This window comes from Phacochoerus africanus, chromosome 14 (genome assembly GCF_016906955.1).
Source record: "Phacochoerus africanus isolate WHEZ1 chromosome 14, ROS_Pafr_v1, whole genome shotgun sequence".
Lineage (NCBI taxonomy): Eukaryota > Metazoa > Chordata > Mammalia > Artiodactyla > Suidae > Phacochoerus > Phacochoerus africanus.
The window spans coordinates 47,310,926-47,335,594 of NC_062557.1; the positions used below are offsets into that span (position 1 = coordinate 47,310,926).

At 59.8% G+C, this 24,669-nt stretch overlaps 1 protein-coding gene across 4 annotated transcripts; it reads right to left on the minus strand.

Moving 5' to 3' along the window:
* Positions 1–24,669, minus strand: MYO1C (myosin IC). 4 transcript variants are annotated; one of them, XM_047758701.1, is made up of 32 exons: positions 24,387–24,669; positions 16,820–16,975; positions 16,612–16,727; positions 15,939–16,137; positions 15,776–15,856; positions 13,701–13,880; positions 13,517–13,615; positions 13,210–13,323; positions 13,055–13,126; positions 12,567–12,686; positions 12,373–12,455; positions 12,033–12,138; positions 11,824–11,904; positions 11,476–11,567; positions 8,865–8,959; positions 8,738–8,784; positions 8,547–8,627; positions 6,059–6,164; positions 5,828–5,945; positions 5,127–5,240; positions 4,976–5,052; positions 4,556–4,624; positions 4,372–4,456; positions 4,117–4,276; positions 3,791–3,874; positions 2,577–2,670; positions 2,429–2,484; positions 2,172–2,307; positions 2,022–2,092; positions 1,837–1,934; positions 1,664–1,763; positions 1–1,252 (listed from the first exon to the last, which is right to left on the minus strand). In XM_047758701.1, the coding sequence occupies exons 1-32, from the start codon at positions 24,459–24,461 to the stop codon at positions 1,226–1,228; spliced, it is 3,192 nt and encodes a 1,063-aa protein (XP_047614657.1). In that variant the 5' UTR covers positions 24,462–24,669; the 3' UTR covers positions 1–1,225. The 4 variants fall into 4 exon arrangements, with proteins under 4 accessions (XP_047614657.1, XP_047614660.1, XP_047614658.1 ...); XM_047758704.1 differs by lacking the exon at positions 24,387–24,669 and adding an exon at positions 23,478–23,596; XM_047758702.1 differs by lacking the exon at positions 24,387–24,669 and adding an exon at positions 18,307–18,456.

A 24,669-nucleotide genomic window follows, 5' to 3' on the forward strand; every position in this document is an offset into this window, starting at 1 on the left:
TTGGCAAACACATATTGCTTTATTTAGTGTTTCTCTGGATCGCAGAAGTGTCAGCAGTGGACTGAGACTCCCAGGAGGGCAGAGGCAGCTGGGCAGGCCCTAGGCCCTCATGGGAGGTGGGGGTGGGTGGGGGTGGGTGGGGGGAGAAGCAGCAGAAAGAGGTGATGCCCCTGCAGCTCCTCCCAAGGCCAGCCCCTCCCCCAGGCTCCCAGGATGGGGAGGGGTGCAGGGGCCTGTGAAGGCCCTTCGTCCTGGAACTGGGCCCAAAGTATATGGGCAGGGTGTTTGTCATCCTAAGGCAAGAACTCGGGCGGGAGGGCTCCTCCCACCTGGTGGCCCCCGAGGGTGATTGCTGGTCAGGGAGCCATGTGCACCCTTAAGACATGAGCCAGTTTCATGGGCCCCCCTGTCCCTGGGAGAGGAGGTGAGGTGAGCTGAGGACAAAGCTGCAGTCTGGTTTTGCCCCAGCCTGCTGGATGACCTTGGGCGAGTCTCCTCCCCTCTTTGGGCCTCTGTCTCTTGCTCTGTCACACTAGGCAGCTAGACTGGATGATCTCTCAGAGCTTCTAAAATACACAGTCTAAGAGTCCTGCCCCCACTCCAGGATGCCCTCAGGCTGGCATGACATTAGAAGGGCATCTTTAAGGCAGGAAGGAGGGGCCAGGCAAGGATGGTCTCAGCCCCAGGGGGATGCTGGAGTGGGCTGCAAAGGGTACAGGTGGGCAGGCAGACAGACAAGGTGCCAAGGGAACAAGGAGGCGAAGGTGGCCCGGGCAGGGAAGAGGGCACCAGGGCCCAGACCGCCCACCCTCCCAGCTACATTCCCTGCCCTGCTGGAGTCAGGGAAAACACATCCAGTGTGTCTCGGGGTAGGAAAAGGGCTTTTTAAAAAAATAAGTTTCCTATAAAGCATCAAAAAATCTCAGAGAAAAACCTCAGCAAAAGTTCCCTTTTCTCCAATATTTGGCATTGGCAGTGGGGCTGGCACGGCTGCCTCTGGCCCCGGCTTTCCTATTGCTGTGGCCCGGCCTGGCCCACTCCTGGGGTAGCTCCCTGGCCCCTGCTGCTCCCCCAGGAGAGGGATGAGCAGGGGGTGGGAGCTTGTCGGTGGGCTTCGAGGTGTCCCTGGGTCCCTGTCTGGAAGCTCGAGTCTTTGGTAACTGGGAAGGGGAGGGGGGATGAGCAAAGCACTGGGAGGCGGGAGAGGGTCCAGCGGGCACCTTCATCACCGAGAGTTCAGCCGTGGGGCCACCTGTGGGGGCCGGGGAAGAAGCCCAAGGGGTGAGCAGGAAGCAGAGGTGCTGGGGGCACGTGTCTTCCTGGCTTAGGAATGCTGTGGTGTACGGGGTGCTGGAGACCCTGAGCCTGTCCCCATAGGAATCTGTGTCCTAGCCAGGGTGAGCCTCTCCTACCCACACTGACCCCCCCCCCCCCAGATCTCCCCTACCTCCCTGTGCTGCCATCTCTACAACCCTCTGCTCTCTGGAGGCTCAAGTGGCCCTCTCTCTGGTCCTCAAAGGGGCAGCAGGAGGAAGGGAGTGGTATGGTGCCCTCTGAATCGAGGCCCTCGGGGAGGTGCCCAGGCTCTGCCCAGCCCTGGGAGGAAGGCGTGGCCCCAGGGCTCTCAGCCGGGAGGCAGGGAGTTGCTGCCAGGCGCACTCACCACGGCCAGGTGCCCGTTCTTGGCCTTGGTGATGAGCAGCTCCGAGCCGGGTGTGAAGTCGATGATGCCATCCCTGCCCGGGCCCCCTGCGAACGTGATGCTGGAGGGAAGGGGGTGGGTGAGGCCTGCCCTCTGTGCCCACACGGCCCCCTTGCCACCCCTCCCCGCCTCACCTGCCCTGGTTGATGTTGATGTTGCTCACGCGGTCGGCGCTGAGGGCCGTCTTGGTCAGCGTCTCGATCACGTGGTCGCTCTGCAGCACCACATCCCCCTGGGGGCCAGACGGAGGGAGGGGTCAGGCCCTGCCCAGAGCTAGAGACCCCACCCCCTCCCTGCCTCCCAGTCCCCCGAGGGGCACCTTCTGCTTATTGTCCTCACGCTGCACATGCAGCACAAAGAGGCTGTCACTCAGGCTGCTGACAGATATTCCTGAGGGGGAAAGGCAGAGGTCAGGGTTCAAGGGTCAGAGCAGGAGGCCCTCCCCACGCAGCCCAGGACTCTGGCTTACCGGTCAGGTTGGCATAATCAATCCTCTGCTTGACTTTGGCATCCTCCACGATGACCACGGCGTTGGGTGTCAGCAGCAGCTGCCGGGAGCGTGGCTTGTAGCCTTTGCGGTCATATTTCACAACGGGCACGGCATACTGGGGACAGAGGGCAGGTGAGGGGCTGAGGGGCCTCCCTCACCCTCCGCCCCAGGCCCTGACCGCCACCTAGCCCTTGGGTGGCAGAACCGCGGGACTGGGCGCTACAGGCAGGTCTCACCTGGATGGGCTCAGAGCCCAGGGCCTGCAGCACCTTGGGGCTGATCTCATCCGCACCTGTAACCCAGATGGGGGAGGGGAGTAAGAGGAGGAGAGAGGGGCCGAGGATGGAGATGGGGGCCTTTGGCACTGGAAAGTCAGGGGCTCACCAAGCCGTGTGCTGATGAAGAGCCTGGGGACACTCTGGGGGTAATTGTCTTTCTTGCCTTTGAAGATCTCACTGGCCACGGCTTTTTGCTGCAGCTGAGGAGATAAGGGCAGGGAGGGGGCTGTCAGAGTGGGGGTAGGGGCCATCACCGCAGAGGCAGGCCCGGCCTCAGGAACCGAGACAGGCCCCCTCGCCTTCTCTCTGGCCCCAGCCACAGGCGGCTAAGCCCCGACACCAACATTCCCCATCCGCCCCTCCTCTCCCTTACCGCCATCCCCACCAACCAAGGCGGGGGGCTCCCTCAGAAGGGTCAGGACAGTATAGTCATGATATTAACTCCCCATCATATCAGGCCCTGGAGCCCCCGAGAGTCAGCTGCAGCCTGGGATCTTGAAGCTGGCTGATTGCTGATACCTGAAACTACTACCCGGGCTGGTAGATGCAAACTATTACATTGAGAATGGATAAGCAACGAGGGCCTACTGTACGGCTCAGGGAACTGTATCCAGTCTCTTGGGATAGAACTTGATGGAAGACAGTGTGAGAAAAATAATGTATATAGCACTGGGAACTATATCTAGTCACTTATTAGGGAGCAGGATAATGTGCAAAAAAAGATCGTGTATATATGTATGTGTAACTGGGTCACCTTGCTGTACAGCAGAAAACTGACAACACTGTAAACCAGCTATAATGGAAAAAATAAAAATCATTACAAAATTTAAAAAAAATTTTAATTAAAAAAAGAAAAATTATATATATATGTGTATATATATATATACACATATGTAGGACTGGGTCAGTACACTGAACAGCAGAAATTGACACAACACTGTAAGTCAACTACACTCTAACAGAAATAAATTTTAAAGACAGGGTAACGGTGCTGAGTGGATCCCTTAGCATCGTCCTATACCAAGCTGGCAAATGCAAGGCCTGTCAGTCACCAGTGTCTCTCTCTGCCATCATTCCATCAAACTGAAGCTGCAGCCTTTTCAACAACGCGCTCTGGGCAGCCCCTCCCAGTCAGGGGAGCTGGTACGGACCATGAACCCTATTGGCCACAAAAAGTCTTCTCCAGCCTCGGCTTCATGCATGAGGCGGAATCGGAGCTGGGACCCACTTGAGGTCACATGGTAAATCCAAGTAAAGGTCCGCCGGGCCGGCACGTTTCCAGCGGCCCCTGGCTGGTCCCCAGGGCCCCCTCGCCCGTACCTGCTGCTTCCACTCGGGGCTGATGCTCCGACAGTACTTCCACACCATGTTCTTCCGGCAGAGCTCCCGCAGGAGCTCCGAGGCCTGGGGGCACAAGCGAGGTCAGGGCAGCCAGGCAGCCTGGCTCCACCCCCCCACTCGGAAGACGACAGGCGGAAGCGACACCCCCTCGACCTGGACCGCCCCTCCATTCCCGGAGTTGTTCGCTGCAGCCCAGCTCCAGGTCCCTTCCCTTCCCTGCCGCTCGCTCCTCTGGTCACATGATTATCAAGTCCCTCTGCCGAGGGTGTTGGTGGCTCCCGAGTCAGGAGGGAGGGCCCACAGACCTCACGCAGGGCAGGTGGGGGCGTGGGCCAGGAAGGGTCCAGGATATTCCGGGGCAGCTGCCTCCGCAGGTTGAGCAAAAAAGAGGTGCGCACGTGGTCCAAGAAGAAGGCGTTCTGGGGGCAACGGGGTTCGTGGCGCAGGATGAAGCCACGGATGAGCCTGCGGGCGGAGGCCCGACACGGGTGGGGGTGAGAAGCCTGGTGACGGACCCTCCCACCCGGCTCCGCATCCCCTCCCCACGCCCCACTGCTCACCGCCGGATGGTCTGTGCCGCCCACTTCCTCTTGGCTGCCTTCCTCCGGCCCAGCGTTCCTCGCCACCAGGACTGGATGCAGATAGCTGCGGAGACCACAGAGGGCTGACCTCTCTCTCTCCTCCCCGCGGTGGCCCACTCTAGCCCCAGTCCCGTCCTCCTGTAGAACCCCCTGGGCCCCGAACCTGATCGCTTCACTCGGAGGAATTTCTGCCGCCAGTGAAAGCCCCTCCAGGCGGCCTGGATCTTCGTGGCTGTGGTTGGGAAAGAAAGTCACTTGGCCAAAGGTTAGGGGACCCAGCCGGGGGCCTGGCACGGGCAGAGCCCGATGAGTGACATGAGGGAGGGGAGTGGCTGAACGAGCTACTGAGTGAGAGATAAATGAAGGGAGAGGAAATGAGAGAGCCGAGCAAGGTGGGAACCTGCTGGGATCCCGTATCTGGGGGCAGGACAGGTGGCAGCTGGGGCTGGAGCTGCTGAGGAGGGGGGCCCGCTGAGGGTGGGCGTGGCAAGCTTTCTGCAGAAGGAGCCCCAAAGCAGGGATTTATTTCCTGTTCCCCAGAATGGACCCCGCTGGCACAGGAAGGATGGGGCCCCTCTCTCACCCAGGCTCTGCCGCCGGACCTCCAAGGCATCCTCTGTGGCAAACAGGGTCTTGGGGAAGCGGATGAAGATCTTGGTCCTGGGAGGGCAGCGGTGATGAGCCCCTGGTTGCCACCCCCGTGCCCCCAAACGCCAGGCGTGGGTGCCACTCACCTGCCCATCTTGTACTCTTCTGGCTTGTAGCCAAGGTGCCTGATCAGCACAGCCACCCCATCCTGGGGCCTTCCTGCCCATGTAGGCCATGTCTCTGGGCACAGTGACTTGTACCTGGGGCCAGGAAGAGCAGAAATGCACACCCAGTCCCCACCCCTGCCAGCGCCCTTCTCTGGGGGCCCAAACCAGATTTCCTGGGCACCTGCTGGGCGCTCCCACTGATTGACAGCTCACAGAAAGCCTGGGAGGTCGCTCTGCTACACCCCCTCTTTAAAGATGAGGAAACAGGTTTCTCAACTGCCTAAGGGCAATGGACCTGAAAGCGGTAGAGACACTCAGGCCTGACCGACTCCCCAGCTCTCTAACTCCAGGTCGCCTCAGAGCTGCTCTAGCCTTTCTGAGCTGATTGGCAACTCTGTCCTCCTCCTAGGCTTTTACTGTCTCCCTCGGTGACAGGCCTCAGGGACCTCGAAGAGGGCTGGGCCTGGGGTTGCTGGGGGGTGAGTCTTTGCCCTTCCAAGCTCGACCTTAGGCCAGCAGCACCGAGGGGCCCCTGCCGTGGATCCCCCGGCAGCTCAGGGCCCTGTCCCTGAACGGGCCTGAGAACTGCTGTCCTCCCTCTCGGGAATGCCCAGGCTCCCACCGTCTGCCCCCACCCCCCCGCCCCTCACCCCTGGCGCAGAGCCAGGCCCCGCCCCCACCTCTGCAGGAAAGCCTCGTATTTGCGGCGATAGGCAAAGCCGGCTCTGCGCACGCGCAGGTTCTCCATCAGCCCCAGGTACTTCACCTGGTGCCTGATCAGCACTTCGTCAAAGCGGCCTGGGTGGGGGGGGGGCAACGGGGTGGTCAGCGGGCATTTTGCCCACAGACGGCCATCGCCTCTGCAACGGGAGGAGACAAGGCCCCCACCGCCGACGGAGCGGACGGCCTACCAGGCTGCTTGGCGTCATTGGGCTTGATGCAGCGGACATAGGCAGGCTCCTTAGACTTGAGGATCTCCACCAGCTGCAGGAGGCTCATCTTGAACTGGGTGGCCACCTGGTCAACCAAGATGAAGACAAGGTTGGCTGGAGCTGGGCTGAGGCCGCTGACCCCTGCAAATGACCCTCCCTGTGGCAGAGCTGCCAAGCTCCAGAGGCCCCTCCCTGGGCCAAAGAGCACTGGCTCCCACAACTACCCCTGCCCTTAGGTGGGGGGGGCTTACTTCCTCCCATCACCCCTCCCTCACAGTGATGGAAGGGGCCAGACTACCTCACCAGCATCCCTCTGGCTGAGCTAGAGACCTCAGCTTAGGGAGCTTCACTCGGCTCCAAAAATCCTGCTCACGTCTCCTGGCAACCAGAATCCTACATCTCCCTTTGGCAGCCACTCTCTCTTCTTAGAATTTCAGGGCCATATTGTTAAACAAGGTATCCTACTTCTCTGCCTACAACCGTTATCCCTACAGACTGTGCTGCGGAACCTCCAAGGGTCTCAGGCCTGTGGGAGAAGCGGATGCCTCAGCAAAGACTCGCAGTTCATCATGGTCCCATTAATGCCATGGGCATGTGCCTGGGGGTTCTGGAAGCATCAAGAAGGGGCAACTAATCCAGTTTGTGGGGTAGGGAGCATCAGGAAGGGCCTTCCGGAAATGACCCTCTGGCTGAGATTTATTTGTCTTTTTAGGGCCACAGACAAGGCATATGGAAGTTCCCAGGCTAGGGGACGAATCGGAGCTGCAGCTGCCGGCTTACACTACAGCCACAGCAACATGAGATCCAAGCTGCATCTATAACCTACACCACAGCTCATGGCAACGCTGGGTCCTTAACCCACTGAGCAAAGCCAGGGATCAAACCTGCATTTTCATGGACACCAGCTGGGTTTGTTACTGCTGAGCTAAGATTTAAAGGATAAGCAGGAGTCATCTGGTGTTGTCACTGCTGTGGCATAGGTTCCATCCTGGCCTAGGAACTTCAGCAGGCCGTGGGCAAGGACAAAAATATATAAAGAAGGAAAGGATAAGTAGAGGACAGCCAGAGGGAAGGGAGGAGGGAAAGGCATCAGGGGGAGGAACAGTGTGGGCAAAGGCTAGATGTACAGAGGGAGCTGCAAGCAGCACACGGATCCAATTGGGGAGGAAAAATGATAGTGTTGGAGAGGCAGCATCATGGCAGGACTCGAGAGCCACAGAAGGGAGACTGACTATTATCCTGAGGGAAATAGGGAGCCAAAGAGGAATCTGGAGTGAGGGAATGCTTTTGGACCTGCTTTTTGGAATATCTATGGCAGATAGATGGAGGATGGTTGGTAAGGAGACCAGGGAGGTGGCTGGCTGGCTCAGAGGACTGAGCTGGAGTCATGGTGATGGGGGGGGGGGGCCGAGAGGAAGGAGTATTTAGGCAGCAGAAAGAGGCAAGATCCAGTGGTTGTGAGGATGAGGGAAAGGGGAAGGCTGCAGAATCGGGGATGCTGCCCAGGTTTCTGGGCCTTTAGGACTGAGTAGAAGGTAGTCCCTGCCCCGAATCAGGGAAACAGAAGGAGCAGGCCTGGGACCCTGGACAGTCAAGGACCCGTCACAGACTAGCGGAGTCTGGAGCGCCTGCGGGCCACTTGGAAGAGGTCAGCAGAATCTAAGGAGAGGCCTGGACAGGAGTTGGGGTGTCCTCTCAAGGGCGGGGGAGGGGGATACCTTGGCCTGGAGGATGAGAATGCTCAGGGAGGGGGACGGGCGGAGCACAGAGGGCAGGGTCCCAGGGAGTCAGACCCTGAGCCACACGCTGCCTCCATGGCCTCCCTGCCAGCATGTCTCAGCCTGCCTGCCACACTCTGGCTTCCTCCTCTCCACGGACCTGGCTCTTCCTGGGACCACCCCGGCCCTCCTCCTGCCAAGCCCAGCAGCCACGCCTCTGCTGACATCTGGAACCCTCCCCACACCTGGTGCCACTGGCCCTATCTGCCTCTCCCAGCCTCTCTCCTCAAAATGTCATTTTTCTGTCCATCTCCCAGTCCTTTTCATGTACCTGTGTGGGGCCCTCTGGCTGCCTACAGTGCCCTCCCATAGGTCTATCTGACAAGCACCTAGGCATTCCCAAGTGGTCTTAGATGCCTCCTCCTCCAGGAAGCCCTCCCTGGTCCCCTCCCCTCTTCTACTCCCTTGGGCAATTTGCTGCTCCCTATTCTAAGTTCCCATTTCTACGAGAGCACAGCAGCAGCCACCACAGACATCTGCTGAGGGGGTGAGTGCACACACAAGCACACATGGAAGCAGGCACAGGTGCACCCACCCACGGGCAGCCTCCTAGACACACACGGATGTGCTCCCAGGCACCCACGAATGCACGAACTCACACACACACACTGCCAACTCCCAGCTCATGCAGGCACTGGTCCCGCTCCCGGGAAACACACATGCCCCCTCGGGCCCCACAGCCTTCACACCGTCTCTGGCCGCTTCTTGTCACTGAGCTCGCTCCGGTCGAAGCACTGGCTCATGATGGGATTCTCCGAGCTGCACATGGTCTGTGAGGGCAGAGCAGGGCGTCACGGTGGGAGCACAGGGACAAGCCAGTCTGATTCCTGGGGCGGAGGTCACTCAGAGCCCAGACCGCGCGGCCTCCCCACGTCCTCACCTCCTTCAGGTTCCGGAAGAGAAGGTCATTGTTTTTATCCAGAAACCCTGGGAGGAGAGAGGACCTGTGAAGCGAGGGCGAGCCCCTCTCCCCGCGCACTGTGGGGACCCAGCCCCGGGCTCCTCACCGGTCACACTGTAGGTCACCTCCCCAGCGTAGTGCAGAAGGCGGAACTCCCCCCGGCCCAGAGATTTCCTGGTCCGCTGGTCAGCCAGCTTGTGCCTGGGAGCGACAGGGAGAGGACGCCTCAGACTGCTGGCCTGAGCCACGCGCCCTGCCTGCTGAAGAGGTTTCAAGAGAGGAACCAGGCATCCCGTAAGCAGCGGGCAGGGCGGGGCCACCTCCCTGCACAGAGGCTGCCAGAGAGGCTCAGAGAGGTAGATGGCTTTGCCCAGGGTCACACAGCGCCAGGACCAGGAACCTACGCCTCTGCACTGCCAGGGCGTGCTGGGTGGAGGGTTACTTGGTGTTGCTTTTGGCTGTTGCATGGCTCTGCTCAGAGGGCTGGGTGCTGCCCACTGCATGTTAAGAATGGAATCTGGGAGAAAGAAGAAAAAAAAAAAAAAAAAAAAAAGCAAGGCATTCCCGTTGTGGCGCAGCAGAAACGAATCTGACTAGGAACCATGAGGTTGCGGGTTCGATCTCTGGCCTCGCTCAGTGGGTTAAGGGTCTGGCATTGCCGTGAACTGTGGTGTAGGTCACAGATGCAGCTCGCAGTTGGCGTTACTGTGGCTCTGGCATAGGGTGGCAGCTGTAGCTCCGATTTGACCTCTAGCCTGGGAACCTCCATATGCCGTGGGTACAGCCCTTAAAAAAAAAAAGAATGGAATCTGCCCCAAGAGATCACTTACGTCTTAAGCATGTTTATACTCTTTAACCCATTTTCAACTTTTAAGAACAATGCCAAGCAACTAACCAGAGACACAGGCATAGATTTAAGGCCCAGGGATATCCGTGGCAGCACTGCTTTCCCAGCAGAAACCTGGAGGCTGGCCAGGGCCCCCAAAGGCTGGGTGAGAGCAGTGGAGTATCTGTGTGTTAGACTCACTGCAGGAAGTGTTTTGAGGAAATTTTTCTGTTTGATGATACAGGAACATACTCAGGATACAACATTATCCTGCCTTATACACAATAAGTTCTCAACTACAGAAAAAAAAAATGTATAGAAAAAAGGCAGGAAGAAAATGCCTCCAATTGTTAACAGTGGTGACCTCTGGGTGACGGATTACAAGTGGCTTTTGCACATGTTCCAACTTTTCTCTGATGAGCAGTGTTATTTTTACAATCAGAAAAAGGTTTTCATCAACTATAATAAAAAATTTCAACTAAAAGTTTTAAAAAATAATAAGAAAAAGGGTTTTTAATATTCTCTTAGGAGTTCCCATCATAGCTCAGTAGTTAATGAATCCAACTAGGAACCATGAGGTTGCGGGTTCAGTCCCTGGCCTTGCTCAGTGGGTTACCGATCCGGCGTTGCCGTGAGCTGTGGTGTAGGTTGCAGACGCGGCTCGGATCCCGCGTTGCTGTGGCTCTGGTGTAGGCCGGTGGCTACAGCTCCGATTGGACCCCTAGCCTGGGAACCTCCATATGCCGCGGGAGCGGCCCAAGAAATGGCAACAACAACAACAACAACAAGAAAAAGACAAAAAGACAAAAAAAAAGAAAAAAAAAAGGATCCAGCGTTGCCGTGACCTGTGGTAAAGGTTGCAGACATGGCTCGAATCCCACATTACTATGGCTCCGGTGTAGGCCAGTAGCTATAGCTCCGATTTGACCCCTAGCCTGGGAACCTCCATATGCCATGGGAGTGGCCCAAGAAATGGCAAAAAGACAAAAAAAAAAAAAATTCTCTTAAATACAAATTCTCAGGGGCAGAGTTCCTGTTGTAGCTCAGTGGGTTAAGAACCTGACTAATATCCATAAGGATGGGGGTTCAATCCCTGGCCTTGCTCAGTGGGTTAAAGATCCAGCGTTGCTGCAAGTTGCAGTGTAGGTCAAGGATGCAGCTTAGATCCCGAGTTGCTGTGGCTGTGGTGTAGGCCGGCAGCTTCATCTCCGATTAGACCCCTGGCCTGGGAACTTCCATATGCTACAGATGTGGCGCTAAAAAGCAAAAAAAAGAAAGAAGGAAAAGAAAGAAAAAATGCTCTGGGCTTTGCCATTTGTGGCTCTGGGGCTGAGTCCCAGTTCCAGACTTAAGCATGTGAGATAATCCTGGGCAAGTAGCTTCACCTCTGCGAGCCTCAGGAAAACCTCCTTCAAGGGTTGCTTCAGGTTAGAGATGATGAGCTCAAAGTACAGCAGAAATGGGACAGAAGGGCTTGTTTTTCCCTCCTCTCTCCCCACTTTAGGGGATTCCTTAAATAAAAAGCAGTTTCCAAATAAGGAAGCTAAAAAACCTTAGCAAGTTTCATTCTCAAAAAAGAATCACTCCCGCCGTGGCTCAGCGGTTAATAAATCTGACTAGCATCCAGGAGGATGCAAGTTCAGTCTCTGGCCTTTCTCAGTGGGTTATGGATCCAGGGTTGCTGTGAGCTGTGGTATAGGTTCCAGATGCAACTTGGATCCTGTGTTGCTGTGGCTGTGGTGTAGGCCAGGACAGGGATTGAACCTGTGCCACGGCAGGGACAACACCAGGTCCCCAACCTCCTGAGTCACCAGGTGTATCATGATTCGAGGGGGATCCGAGGCTTCCACAGACCCCCCCCACCCCAAGACAGCCCGGCAGCCTTACTCACGTCAGGAAGTGTGGATGGTGTTTGACTGTGTCCTCTAACTTCTCCAGGAAAGTCAAGTCTGTGGCCTCCCCGGGGCGCAGACACTCCTCGTCCTAGGGGGTGTGGCAGAGGGTGCGGGGTACGTGGCGGAGGGACTGGACAGCACAGGGACTCAGGGGCCCTCGTGGGAGACGCAGGCCCAGGAGGCCTCTCCACACCTCCCATCCCCCTGCCCCTCCCCGCACATGGCCCTGTCCTGGCCCTGCTCAGACTCCAGCCCTCTGCGGACAGGCGGGGAGAGCAGAGCCAAAAGAGTGATAGCATCCCGCCCAGCCCCCGCACCAGGCCTTGGAGGCACAGACGGCTCACCAGGATGGAGATGATGCCCTTGAACTTCTCCTCCACCAGGTCACAGATGATCTTGTTGTTGAAATACTGGACAGGCTCCCACTGAGGAGCAAGAGGGGAGGGAGCCATGGTCATGGGGTCCTGGCACCCCTCTGGAGGAGGCCGACACCTGGCTTCGAGGACATGTGGGGACACCCGCAGGCCCGTGGTGACATGTGTGGTGCACTCACCGCGATGCCCTCTGCCTCATACTCCTCTTGCTCCGACTTGAGGGTGAGCTCGATGAAAAGCTGCTGCAGCTTCTCGTTGCAGTAATTGATGCAGAACTGCTCAAAGCTGGGAGGGGGACAGAGGAGCCCTCAGTAGCTCAGGGGACATGAGACCAGGAGAAGGGCAGCGGGGGGACAAGGCCCCTGCACATTGAAGGGAAGAAACGCGGAGCAGGACTCAGGGTGGCTGGGAAGTCGCTGGCAAGGGTGAGAGAAGCCCGGGGGCGGCGAGGGGGAGGAGAGGGACCCGAGCAGGGACAGGGCGGGTGGAGGAGGCACCGGCGGGGCCGAGGGCGCTGACCTGTTGTGCTGAAACACTTCGAAGCCGTAAATGTCCAGGAGCCCAAGGACCGTGGTGCTCCGCCAGCTCGGGCTCTCGGCGTCCTAGGGCCAGGCAACCCAGAGCATGGGCCCGAGTGCTGGCCAGCTCCCGCCCCAGGCCTCCCCGAACGGCCCTCCCTGCCGCCTCGGGAGCAGCAGGGGCCAAGCCCTCACCTTGGAGGCCAGTGACCTGTTGATTTTGGCAACCAGCCAGGTGAAGGTGCGACTGTACACGGCCTTGGCAAGGGCATCTCGCGCATACGCAGCCTGTTCTAGGTTCAGCGGGCTCAGGAGCTGCCGTGGGCAAGAAGGGGAGATGAACGCAGCCACTTCCCAGCCCTGCCCCTTCGAGCTCAGGAAACTGGCCGCTCTGCCCTCCCCGCTCCTGGTGAGCCTGGGGGTGGGGGCACCAGGGGAGGCCACGGTGGCCACACCAGAGGGAAGGTGGTGTAGACACAGGACGCCTTCTTCCTGGAGGGGAGTCTGCCTTCAAGCCTCGCTCTCTTCCTTGCGACCTTGGCCAGAGGTGCCTCTCTGAGCCACCTGCCTCAGCATCGCTGAGAAGACCAGCTGAACAGACCCGGGGGAAGGGACGAGGGGAGCAGGGGCTGCCTGGGAACATCCCCCCCGCCCCAACCCGACCTCCCGGGGCCGAAAGTCACCTCTTCGCCCTTGGCGATGATCTTCCTGTGCGTCAGCGCTTCCCGCAACGTCGAGCCCTCCACACCCAGGAGCTGCCAAGGGAAGGGGTAGGCCTGGTGGGTGAGCACGCTCCCGGCCCCGCTGCCCTGCCCTCGCTCCCGCTCACCCCGCTCACCCTGGTCAGATACTTGAGCTGGTTCTCGGTGGTGACCTGGGCATTACTCTCCTCATTGGCAGCAAAGTGGAGGTTGCCCAGATGCAGGACGCTGGCCACGATGCTCAGCAGATCCTGGGGGGACGGGGAGGGGCAGGTGGGGTTACGGGAGGGCCCCACACAGTGGAAGGTCAGAAGGAGCAGGGACCAGGGGGTAAAGCCTTGAGGGGAGAAGGTGGGTGGCTAGTGTGGAAACAGGGTGTAAAGGTGGACCGAGATTTTGCCGGTGTGACAGGAGAAAAGGGGGGGTCCCCAGCAGAGGCCTCACCTCCACTTCATCCTCCGTGAAGTCAATCACTGTCAGGGCCTTCCTGACGACCTTCCAATCATTCTTGTCGTTGATGGAGGAGACTTTGGCACACTGGCCCTGGAGGACGGGCAGAGCTGGCTGACCAGCCCTAGGACTGGGCTCCCTGGGTGGCACCTGCCCCCCCTGCCCGCCCACTCCTCACCTTCACCAGGTACAGGTAGCTCTGGGGGTTCCGTTCCAGGCCCAGCCTGCGCAGCGTCTCCTCCTCGCCCCCCTCCAGCAGCTGGTAGAAGACGTGGAAGTTCCTCTCCCCGTGATTCTGGTGTACCACCCGCGACTTCTCCAGGAGGTAACTGAGGATGTGGCCACCCACGGGGGCACCCTGTGGGCAGGGCAGGGTGCAGCGACTGCTCAGGGGAACTCGGGGCAGAGCCCAGCTTCCCCTACCTCTCCTGCATTCCTGGGCACTCGTTCCTGCTCAGCCCATGGCTGTGTGGGTCCAGGCAAGCCGTCCCTCTGGCCTCAGCTTCTTCCTCTGAGTGATAGGATGCCCAGCACTCTCTACCTGGCAGTTCCACTTGGATGCCAGGCAGGCATCTCAACCTCAAGAGGCCTAAAACTGAACTCCTGATCTCCCCCTCCCCAGATTGGCTCCTCTTCCCATTTGGTCAACACTTACTCCACCCTTCCTGGGGTTCAGGCCAAGAAGCCCGCCATCCTTCTGGAAGCCTCTTTTCTTTTTTTTCTTTCCTTTTTTTTTTTTTTTGGTCTTTTTGCCTTTTTCTAGGGCCGCTCCCATAGCGTATGGAGGTTCCCAGGCTAGGGGTCTAATCAGAGCTGTAGCTGCCGACCTACGCCAGAGCCACAGCAACGTGGGATCGAGTCACGTCTGCGACCTATACCACAGCTCACGGCAACACCGGATCATTAACCCACTGAGCAAGGCCAGGGTCGAACCCGCAACCTCATGGTTCCTAGTGGGATTCATTAACCATTGCACCGTGATGGGAACTTCTGGAAGCCTCTTTTCTTCCACACCAAACATCCAATCAGACAGCCAAGCCTGCTGCCTTAACCTTCAGAACATCCAGAATCCACTGCCACCACCCTGGGCCCAGCCCCTGCCATCTGTCGTCTAGATTTAATAACCATCACTTCCCTAACTGGCTTCCTCGCTCAGACTGGTTCTCTACCATCTAGTCTCAACAAAGCAGGCAGGGAAGTGAGGTCATAACACAAGTCTTTTTTTTCTTCCCCCATTTTTGGCCGCCCTGTAGCATGTGGAGTTCCCAAGCCAGGAATCCAGGGGTCAGATCCAAGCCACAGTCACGACCTCAGCTGCAGTTGCAGCAACACTGGATCCTTAACCCAGTGTGCCAGGCTGGGAATAGAACCTGTGACCCAGCGCTCCTAAGACGTTGCCAATCCCATTGCGCCACAGGGGAACTCCATAACACATTTCTGTTTCAAACTCTCTGATGGTCTCCCTGCCACTCAAAGCTTTAAAAAAATTCTTACAAAGACCCCGAAGGGCCTGCACCCCTTGGCCTCCACCTCTCTTCCTCGGCCCCTCCCTCTCTTCTCCAGCCACTCTGGCCTCCTTGCTGTCCTCGAACTCATAAGCACCCCCCCACTTCAGGGCCTCTGCCTGAACTCCCCCCCATATCTATCTGCTCACTCCTCCGTCTCCAACAAGCCTTTACCAAAATGCCCCCTTCCCAGCGAGGCCCACTCTAACTGCCTTATTTATTTATTTTTAGGGCCACGCTGCGGCATATGGAGGTTCCCAGGCTAGGGGTCGAATTGCTGCTACAGCTGCCAGCCTAGGACACAGCCACAGCACTGTGGGATCCAAGCCGTGTCTGCAACCTACACAACGGCTCATGGCAACACCAGATCCTTAACCCACCGAGCGAGGCCAGGGATCGAACCCGCATCCTCGTGGACCTTAGTTGGGTTCGTTAACTGCTGAGCCATGACGTGAACTCCCTATCTGCCTTACTTAAAACAGCAACTGCCCCCTCCCCTTACCTCATTTTATTTTTTTTGCCATGACATTTGTCACCTAAATTACATCTTTCTGTTCATCGTCTATCTCCCTGGAGACAGGGTTTCTGTCAGTTTTGTTTCACTGCGGTACCACCACCTGGAACAGTGCCTGGCACACAGTAGGTTCTCCATAAGTAGACAAGTCTTTTGCTGGTGCCAAAGACCTGGCCAGTGGGCGCCTACAGAATGGGAATCCCACTCCCCCTGCCCTGACGCACCCACTGGTACCTTGAAGTCAAACTGCACGTCCATGTACTTCCCGAACCTGCTGGAGTTGTCATTCCGGAGGGTCCTGGCATTTCCGAAGGCCTAGGAAGGGACGGGGGTATGAGGGATGCCTGGCAGTCTCCCCCTGCCCCCCCAACCCCTGGCCAAACTGCTGTCCCCTCACCTCCAGCACCGGGTTGCTCTGCAGCAGCCGGTCACGCACGGCACCGCCCCGCTCGGGGGCTGGGCAGGTCTCAGCATAGAACTGCAGCAGCCGCTTGGTGGCCTCTGTCTTGCCTGCCCCGCTTTCCCCAGAGATCATCACCGCCTGGTCCCGGCGCTCCGTGCGCAATGCCCGGTACACAGTGTCAGCCACCGCGAACCTGGAGCAGAGGCTGGTCAGGAGCTTAGGGGGTGGGGGGTGGGGCCGGTGACTGCAGGGGATGGGCGCTCCCACGCCTGGTGTACCCTTGAGGATGGGGGAACCCGTCAGGATGCAGGTCCAGGGAGACCTTCACAGCTGAGGATGAGAATCCCATTCAGGCGGAGGACTGAGCGGATCGCCCACGGGTGGGAGGACTGGAGGTCATGCAGCTGAAGGCTGAGGTCACGCATATGTTCAGACTGGGAGATCCCTCAGAGGCAGGGCTCAGAGGGTCACTAAGATGGGGGGCCGTGCCCAGGCAGAGTCGGGGGAATGAGTCAAGGGTGTGCGTTGGGGTGGAGGTCCTGCCCAGATGGAGTAGGGAGATTCACCTTGGAGGGGGGACTGGGGTGACCATGGGTGAGCGGCTGTGGCTTCCCTCACAGGGGGGAATCGGGATTCATCCCCGGAGAGGTCAGGAGGGGTCACTCACAGGTGGGGGGGCACCTCATAGAAGCTGACACCCCGGTAACGCTCCATGTGCTGCCGGCTGTAGATCTGCAGGTCCCGGTAGGGGTTGACAGAGACCAGGACGGGGCCAATGTAGGTCTGGCGGGGGGGAGGGTCAGAAGTTTCTCCCAGAGGCCCCTGAGCCTCTTCCCGCCTCAGCCCTGCATCTGTGCCCCCCACTTGGGCCTCACATAGATGAGGTTCTCCCTGAAGCGTCGCCGCAGGTTCTCGATGAAGGCGGCCTCGCTGGTGAAGTTCTCCAGCAGCACGAAATCCTGTACCCCCACCCGGTCTCGGGCGGTCAGTGCGCTCTCCATGGTCACCCGCACCCCGTCACTGCCCAGGGCCTGCAGGGGTGGGCCACGGGAGAGGGTCAGAGGTAGCAGGGGGCAGGAAGGCCACTTTCTCCCCCTGCGCTGCAGCCTGTAAGACCGAGAGGGCCACCAGGGAGGGGCGCGTGGACCCAGGGGGCCTGGACACAGGGAACACCCTGGAGATGGACCACGCTGGTGACAGCTGGCACGTGGAACTGAGGACACCACTCCCAGAACAAAGGCCACGTGGGGCACATGGGACCTGACCACACAACCCTGGAGCAGAGAACCCAGAGGACATGGGGCAAGGCCCCTGATTCCAAGGAGATGCTGGTTTTGTGTAGCAAAAGGCGGGGGAATGTCATGAGAAGAAGAGAAAGAATGCTCTGTTGACCTTGGACAAAACGCCTTCTCTCTCTGGGCTGCTTCCTTCTCAAGAGGAGGAGTTGAGAATTAGACCAGGTGACTTCAAGTCCCTTAGTTCTGAGCCACGTGTGACAGGTGCTTTGTAGGACAAGTGGCTCCGGAGGGAACTCTACAGGCAGGGTGGGGCCAACTCTCCATCCCCACCCACCAAACTCTCCAGGGGGAGCAAGAGGCCGTCCCAGGACGTAGGAGAGGGATTCCCCCAGGGGCCTCGCATCCCAGCTGGGCTCAGCACTCACCCCAGAAGGGGGGCCTCCCTCCCATAGCTGAACCACACCCTCTCTTTCCAGCTGCTCGGTTCCCCAAACACCCTCCTCCCCTGAGAGCGATGAGAAGTCTCGTGGCCCTGGGGTTTTACCACGGAAAGCCCAGCTGCCTCCCAGCCCATAAGAGGCTGGGAAAAGTACAGGGCTCAGCGAGGCCCTCACCCCACACCACGTTCTTCAGAGAGGGTCCGAGGGCTCTAGGAAATTGACTCCAGAATGTCAACAGTCAGAGAAGAGCAAGGTGGCAGCAAAGGTGGGATTCCCGAAGGCGTCTCCCCCACCCGCACACCACCCAGATCTCTGGCCTGGGCACCCCTGGCCAGGGGCCTGTCTCTCGGAGGCAGGTCCCTCATCGCCCCCCGCCCCCACCCCCGCCGCTGCCTCCAATCCTGTCCTGAAGCAGCTGCCAAATCTGGCAGCCCAAGCTCCCGCCCCCTTGCCCTCTGGGTGACGGGTCTCGGCGCTCTCAGCCTTCCCCGGGAGCTATTCGCCCGGTCCGGGTCCGAGCGCCTCCAGGCCCTGCGTGCCTCGGCCTCCTCCCCCTGCAACTTTCCGGGACGTTTTTCCACCCGAAATTCCTGGGCCGCGCCCGCTTCCTGGCGGGGCCGAGGCGGCGCCGCGAGGCCAGAAGGGACTCCTGGGACCCCCGCCCTGCCCGCCGCCCCTGCTCACCGACGCCCGGTAGCGCATCCTGCCCGACCGGCCTGGCGCCCTGCTCCGCTGCCCGTGCTTTCGGCCGGTGGCGCGGCGGCGGCAGCGGCGGCGGCGTCACGGGGGAGGGGCCAGTCCGCCCCCGGTTCCGCCCCCTCCGAGAGCCTCGGAAGCGCGGGACTCCCCCGGCGCCCCCGCCTCCCTCGGGGCTCGTACTCTGGGGTCCCTCTCCTGCTGGTGGGGGTGGGGCAGGAACTATAGGGGGATCTCGGGGCGGGGGTGGGGGCAGAGGTGGGGGCGGGGCTCCCCGCGGAGCAGGGGCTCCGCTTGAGTCAGGTTTTCCTGGAGGGACGTCGTTGATTCCAGGGTGGGGCCCGGAACCCACGCGGCCGCCGCGTCTACACAGGCCCAGAACTCACTTCCGGGCTTGTGTCTACACTACGCACTAGGCCAAGAGCAGGACTCACTAGGCAGAAGCTCGTGGGTCCTGGAGGAAGCAGGATTTCCCTCCCCCCCTCACCCCAACCTCGAGTCCCGGGAAAGTTAAAAATAGAACGAAATGTCCAAATACGGCCGGCGCGCCCAGGCGGGCGGAGCCTCTGTGCGGGACACTGTCCATCTCTGGGGGGCGGATCCAGCGTCTTTAAGTCCCAAGAAAACCTCTTTAGGTTCCCGCGTATGCCCGGAGCGCGCGCCCCAGGGACTGAGCACCTTTCTGGAGCTCAGTGCGTGCCCGGCCTCCATGGAGGGCTCAGCTTTCCATCTGGGAAACCCAGGTCCGACTTCCAGCATTTGGGACAATGCCCTCCTCCCCCATTCCAGACACCCTGACCAGGGCCTCTGTGCCCAGGGGCTCCTTACTTCACTTCCTCCACTGGAGGGGTCCTCCCCCTCTTGTCCCTCCGGCGGCCCCCTTCGTATTCTAACCAGGGCACCCTCTCTCTATCCAAACCAGCCCCCAGGCAGCTCCACCCTCTCTGGACTCTTGGAGGGCAGCAGCCTGCTGGGCAAACTCTGGCCCAGATCCCAGCGCTGGTGGGGGTGTGACGGCTAATGCTTCCAAAAGGCTGGGCCACTTCTCTCGAGCTGTGTGCCTGCCAGCAGGTCACAGCTTCTGGGAGTCTCTCCTTCAGCCTTAAATGCCAGTCTCCAAGGTGTGGTTGAGAAGGCTAAGATAAGGAGCCAAGGCACCTCCCAGTCCCTCAGTAAACACCACTTCCCTCTCTGGGCCTGACACTCTTGCCACACACCCACACACGCTTGGAGCAGACCTACTAAGAACCAGGTCCTGGCCCAGACAGGTCACCTTTCTTATCTAGCTGGGAAAGCCCCTCAGGCGTGTCTGTCTGCCAGTTACAAAGAGCTCTCGAACTTTACCTGTGCCCCACCTGACAGATAAGGACCCAGAGGTGCAAAACGGAGGACACTGACTTGTCCTATTGGACAAAAAGCAGGCCTAGGACTCAAAGTCCCAGCGCGCCCCACCCGCGGGCCCAGGCTCCCCCAGGAGAGAGTGAGGCTGCGGCAGGTGCGGGCTGCAGCCTCGTGGGGAAGGCTCATTACCTCGAGAACAGCAGCCCAGCTGGAGCCGCAGCCCGGGGGAGCCCGCGGCGGGGGCACCAGCTGGGAGATGGGGCCCTCTGGAGGGGGCGAGGGGACTGGGTGCTGCCGCGCGCAGTTGGGAGATGGGTGGGAGCAGCGGGTAGGGGTGGGGATTGTGTGCTTAAAGCCACCCGCTGCGGCGGGCTCAGGGTGGGAGGAGGCCCCTTCCGCGATGCCCCCAGGGTGAAAATGCAGAAAGGAGAGAGAATGGGGAGGGGATTCAGCTTCCTGCTCACCCGGGGTGTGGAGTGCTTTGCAAGACTGGGGGAAAGGGGTCGAGCTGGCCCCCACTAGCAGCAGGGCCCGGGGGCGGGCAAGGCTGGAGCTCAGGGCTGCGGCTGGCGGACTCCTGGGGAAGGAGCTGGCAAGGGGGCGGGGCCTCGCGGCCGCAGTGCCCGCCCCGCCCCACCCGCCGCCGCGTCAACCTGCTGGAATGAGGGGAATCTGCGTGCGGAGGGGTCGGACCGGCCTCCCCCAGCCAGAGCCGCGCCGCTGCATTCCCGGGATGCCCGCTGGCGCCCCCACAGCCACCGCCCGGCGGCAGAAGAAGGGGGCGTCTCCGTTTCCAGGCGGACCTGAGCGCGGTGGGCCCCTAGCGGGACCACAGGGCTCACCCCGCCCCGCTACAGCCACCGCCCGCCCCGCCTCACTGGACAGGGGCGGCCTCTTGGGAGAGGGGTGGGGAGGCGGGGGACTGAGGGTGAGAGAGACACGGCGGCCGAGGATGCAAAGCCGAGTGCTGTCTTCTGGTAGACCCGTCAATGACCCCAGCCGAGCCATGAGGTCTGTATTATTACCCCTCCTTCTACAGATGAGGAAACTGAGGCAGGGCAGGTGACTGACATGCTCAAGAGCCCAGGACTAGTAAAAGGAGAGGTGGGATTGGAAAAGGGAAGTCTAGCACTCTCTCCTCCTGCAGGGCTGTGATGAGGCAGGGAGAGGGCTGGTGGATCTCCTGGCTTCTCTGTAGAGGTTAACATGCTACCTGCCAGGCCATGACATTCCTCGGGAAACTCGTGACTGCAGCGCCCGGTACCCTCCCTTGGCGCTATTGTGTGACAATTGACGTGTAGGCCTTAGGAATAGCAGCCTGGGAGTGGGACATGTCATCGGAGCTGCCAGCATGTCCCTGGACCTAGAGGCTGGCTGCAGGTTGGGGTGCAGTCATGGTCCCCGAGTGACCCAGGACTTATTTCCCAGGGCTCCCTCAGGGTCTTCTCCCACATGGGGAGGTCGTTTCTCCCGTGAAGGTGGGGATGGAACAGGTCCAGCAGACCTGGGTCATCCATGACCTAGTATCGGCCAGATGCCCCCAAGCTCTGGAGGAGGGGGGAGAGGGTGGTGGGTAGCCTCAGGTGTTCCCCCACCTCAGGGCTCTGCAGTTCTGGAGAAGGTGTTCTGAGGAGACCCCCAGATTGCTGCTATAAACTGATTTCCACTGAGGCCTTGGGGAGCAGAGAAGAGAACCACAGCCTAGGGGACAGGCTGGGGGGAGGGATAGACTGGGGGTTTGGGATTGGCATGTACGCACTGAGGTATATGGAATGATTGGCCAACAGGGGCCTGCTGTATCGCACAGAGAACTCTACCCAATAATCTGTGATAATCTATGTGGGAAAAGAATCTGAGGGAGAATGGATATGGATATGAATCACTCTGTTGTAAAACAGAAATTATCACAACATTGTAAATCAACTCTTGTAAATCAACTCTACTTCAATAAAACTTGAAAAAAGAGAGGAGTTCCCATTGTGGCTCAGCGGTTAACGAACCTGACTAGCATCCAAGAGGATGTGGGTTGGATCCCTGGCCTTGCTCAGTGGGTTAAGGATCTGGTGTTGCCATGAGCTGTGGTGTAGGTCACAGATGCGGCTCAGATCCCACGTTGCTATGGCTGTGGCATAGGCTGGTGGCTACAGCTCCAAAGTGACCCCTAGCCTGGGAACCTCCGTATGCCTCAGGTGCAGTCCTAAAAGACAAAAAAGAAAACAGAATAACCATAGCCTATCTCACTCACAGCTCATGCTGGGCACAGAACAGTGGCTCAACTTCTGTGTATCGAACATATCTTAGGTCCGGGCCCAGGCTGCCCCACCAAGGACTGTTCCAGACTCAAGGTAAACGTTTTGAGGGGGAATGGAGAAGGTGAAGACTAGGGATTCTACCTGAGAGCTCTCTGGGCTCCGGTCTAGGGCTGTACACTCTGGTTCCAGAACCAGGGGCTTTTTGCCTGCCAGATGCCTCTGCCTGAGGGTCTAGCAGAAAGACACAAAGCACCTTGCCGCCTAACCTATCCTCCTTGTTCAAGATCCTGTATGTTGAGAGGAGGGAGGCACCTCCAGCTAAGTCATCACTTCTTTGGCACCAAAAGCCCTGCCCTCCTCCTTCCACTCCTCACACCAACGAGTCACCACTTGCTGAAACTTCCCCTCTGCTCCTGTATCACTTCTCCACCCTCCCTCTCCCTGCCAGAGTAAGCAAGCAGCCTCCACACTGGCCTCCCTGCCTTCCTCCCTCCAATTCATTTTCCCACAGCAGCCGGTGGTTTTTACAAATCCAAATCCAATCAATTAACAGCTCATGTTAACAGAGTGAAGGTTTATAGGGCACTCCTTCATGTGCCAAGCACACCCACTGTTTCTTCCAGCAGCCCCCACTGCTCCCCCGCGTCCCGTTCCCGCGTGGCCACATGGGTAGCCCTCTCCAGTCCCTTGTCTCCCCATGCCTCCCTCACCACCAGGCACAGCCAGGAGGAGCTACGCCTACCCCTGCCACCAGCCGTGGGGCTCTAAGCTTCTCGCCTTTGCACCTGCAGCATCCTTGGACGACCCAACCCCCTCCCCACCTGACTGACTCTTGGTGGTCCTTGAAGACTCAGTTCGGGTATCACTTCCTCCAGAGCCCCTTCCTGACTCCCCGAAAACACACAGCCCTCTCCTCATCGCAATCCGCTCTATTTGGATATTTCCTTGTCAGTCTCTCCCAGGAGACGACTCCCGCGCTCTGGCGGTACACCCATACCGGCACCCAGTGGGGGCTCAACGCCCCTCGTGGACGCCCGCCTGAATGAATGAATCACAGAGCCCGGGAGGGTGAGCAGGAAGCCGGAGCGTGCCTGGCATTGAATAGGCCATGGGCCAGCCATTCATTCTCTCATTCATCTCAGAGCCCCCCATCCGCCACACTCACACGCGGGGGCTCCTGCCTTGGCGGGGCCCGTGGGCGGGGAACGGGAAGGGGCGGGGCCGGGGCGGCTTCTCCGGAACCCGGAGGCAAAGCTGGCAGTCGGAGGGCCCCGAAGGGCGCGCAGGGTAGCCCCGCCACCCAGGACGCTCCTTCTCGCCCTCACGTTACCCGCAACGAATCCACGTTTCCATCAGCCCAATCCTGGAGCCGCCAGGTTCTGGGGCCCTGCCCCGGCCAGGCCGAGCCGACCCTCGGCCCTCGCAGTCTCCGCGCCGGCGACCCCGCCTCCCGAACGGTAGCTCCGGGCCTAGGTCGCCGCCCGGCCGCTCTCCCTCTCCCCCATCCTGCCAGCCAGCGGAGCCCACCCCGCGCCGCCCCGGCTGCGGCCCGCCCCGCGTACCCACCGGCTCGGCTTCTCGGGTGCGCGGGCGGGGGCCAGGCTGGGCGGCGTGGCCGGCTCCGGAGTCCGCGGCCCCGGCACGCTCTCCCCGCCCAGGGCCCGCCCGGGGCCGGGCCGCTGCCTGTCGTCATCCCGGGCAGGGCTCAGGCCCCGCGCGCGCACCCTCCGGCCCCGCCCCGTTCGCCCGCCCGCCCGGCCCGGTCCGCGTTCGTGTCCGTGGAGGCTTGGTGCAGCGCACTCCGCAGCCAGCTCTCCGGGGACGAGGCGCGTCACAGTCATTCACACTCACAGGTACACACACACACACACACACACACGCACCCTCCTCCGACCGAAGACCCGGCCCACTCGCTGCAGTCCTGGGCGAGTGGGTGTCGTATGGGGTTCTCGCTTCTCATCGTAGGGCGCCTTTGCATCCCCAGAGCAAACCCGACCCTGCCCTGCATGCCAGGCCAAGTCAGTTCTTTCCCGTTTGTGACTACCATGCTCCCTTCACCTGCCTTCCCGCCCACGCTACCGCGCTGAGCCGGTGGGCGTCATTTCTTCAGGCCAGACCGGAAAGCGGCGGCTTTAACTGAGCCTGTACTATGCACCTGGAGGTTCACGTGCACTGGTCCTTAGATCTCAGAGCGGCTCTGTCACCAGTTCATAGCTCAGCCCGCTGAGGATCAGGGAGCTGGAGGAGAAGGGATTCAAACCCAGATCCCGGCTTTGAAACCCTACTCCTTATAGGCTTAAACCTTCAACCTTCCCTCCATTTACCCCTTCTTGCCCGGTTTGTCTCTGTTCCACCAGGGATCAGAACGCTTCCCCACTGCTCACTGCCTTCTCAAGGGGTTTGCTTGAGAAGGGGCTGCTGGGCCCCGGGCAGATACAGCCACCCTTCCTCCCAGCCCAGAGCTTCCCAGCTTACTAGCTTGCAGGGCCTGTGGGGATGAACCACACGGATGATCTCCCCCGTGGGTATCAGCTCCACTTGCAGTGCCATTCCGCCTGTGGATAGCCAGCGTGCTGAGCACTGGGGCCTCTGAGCAAAAGCCCGCTTGCCTGCCTGCTGGCTCTGCCTGTTGCCGGAACCAGGAATCTGATCTTAAGCTGGGATGGCCACTTGGTTCAGCTTCAACTCCAGCCCCAGGGGATGTGTCTGGTCCAGCGCCTCAGGACACAGCTGGAGCAGCCCAGGTCTGATTGGGAAG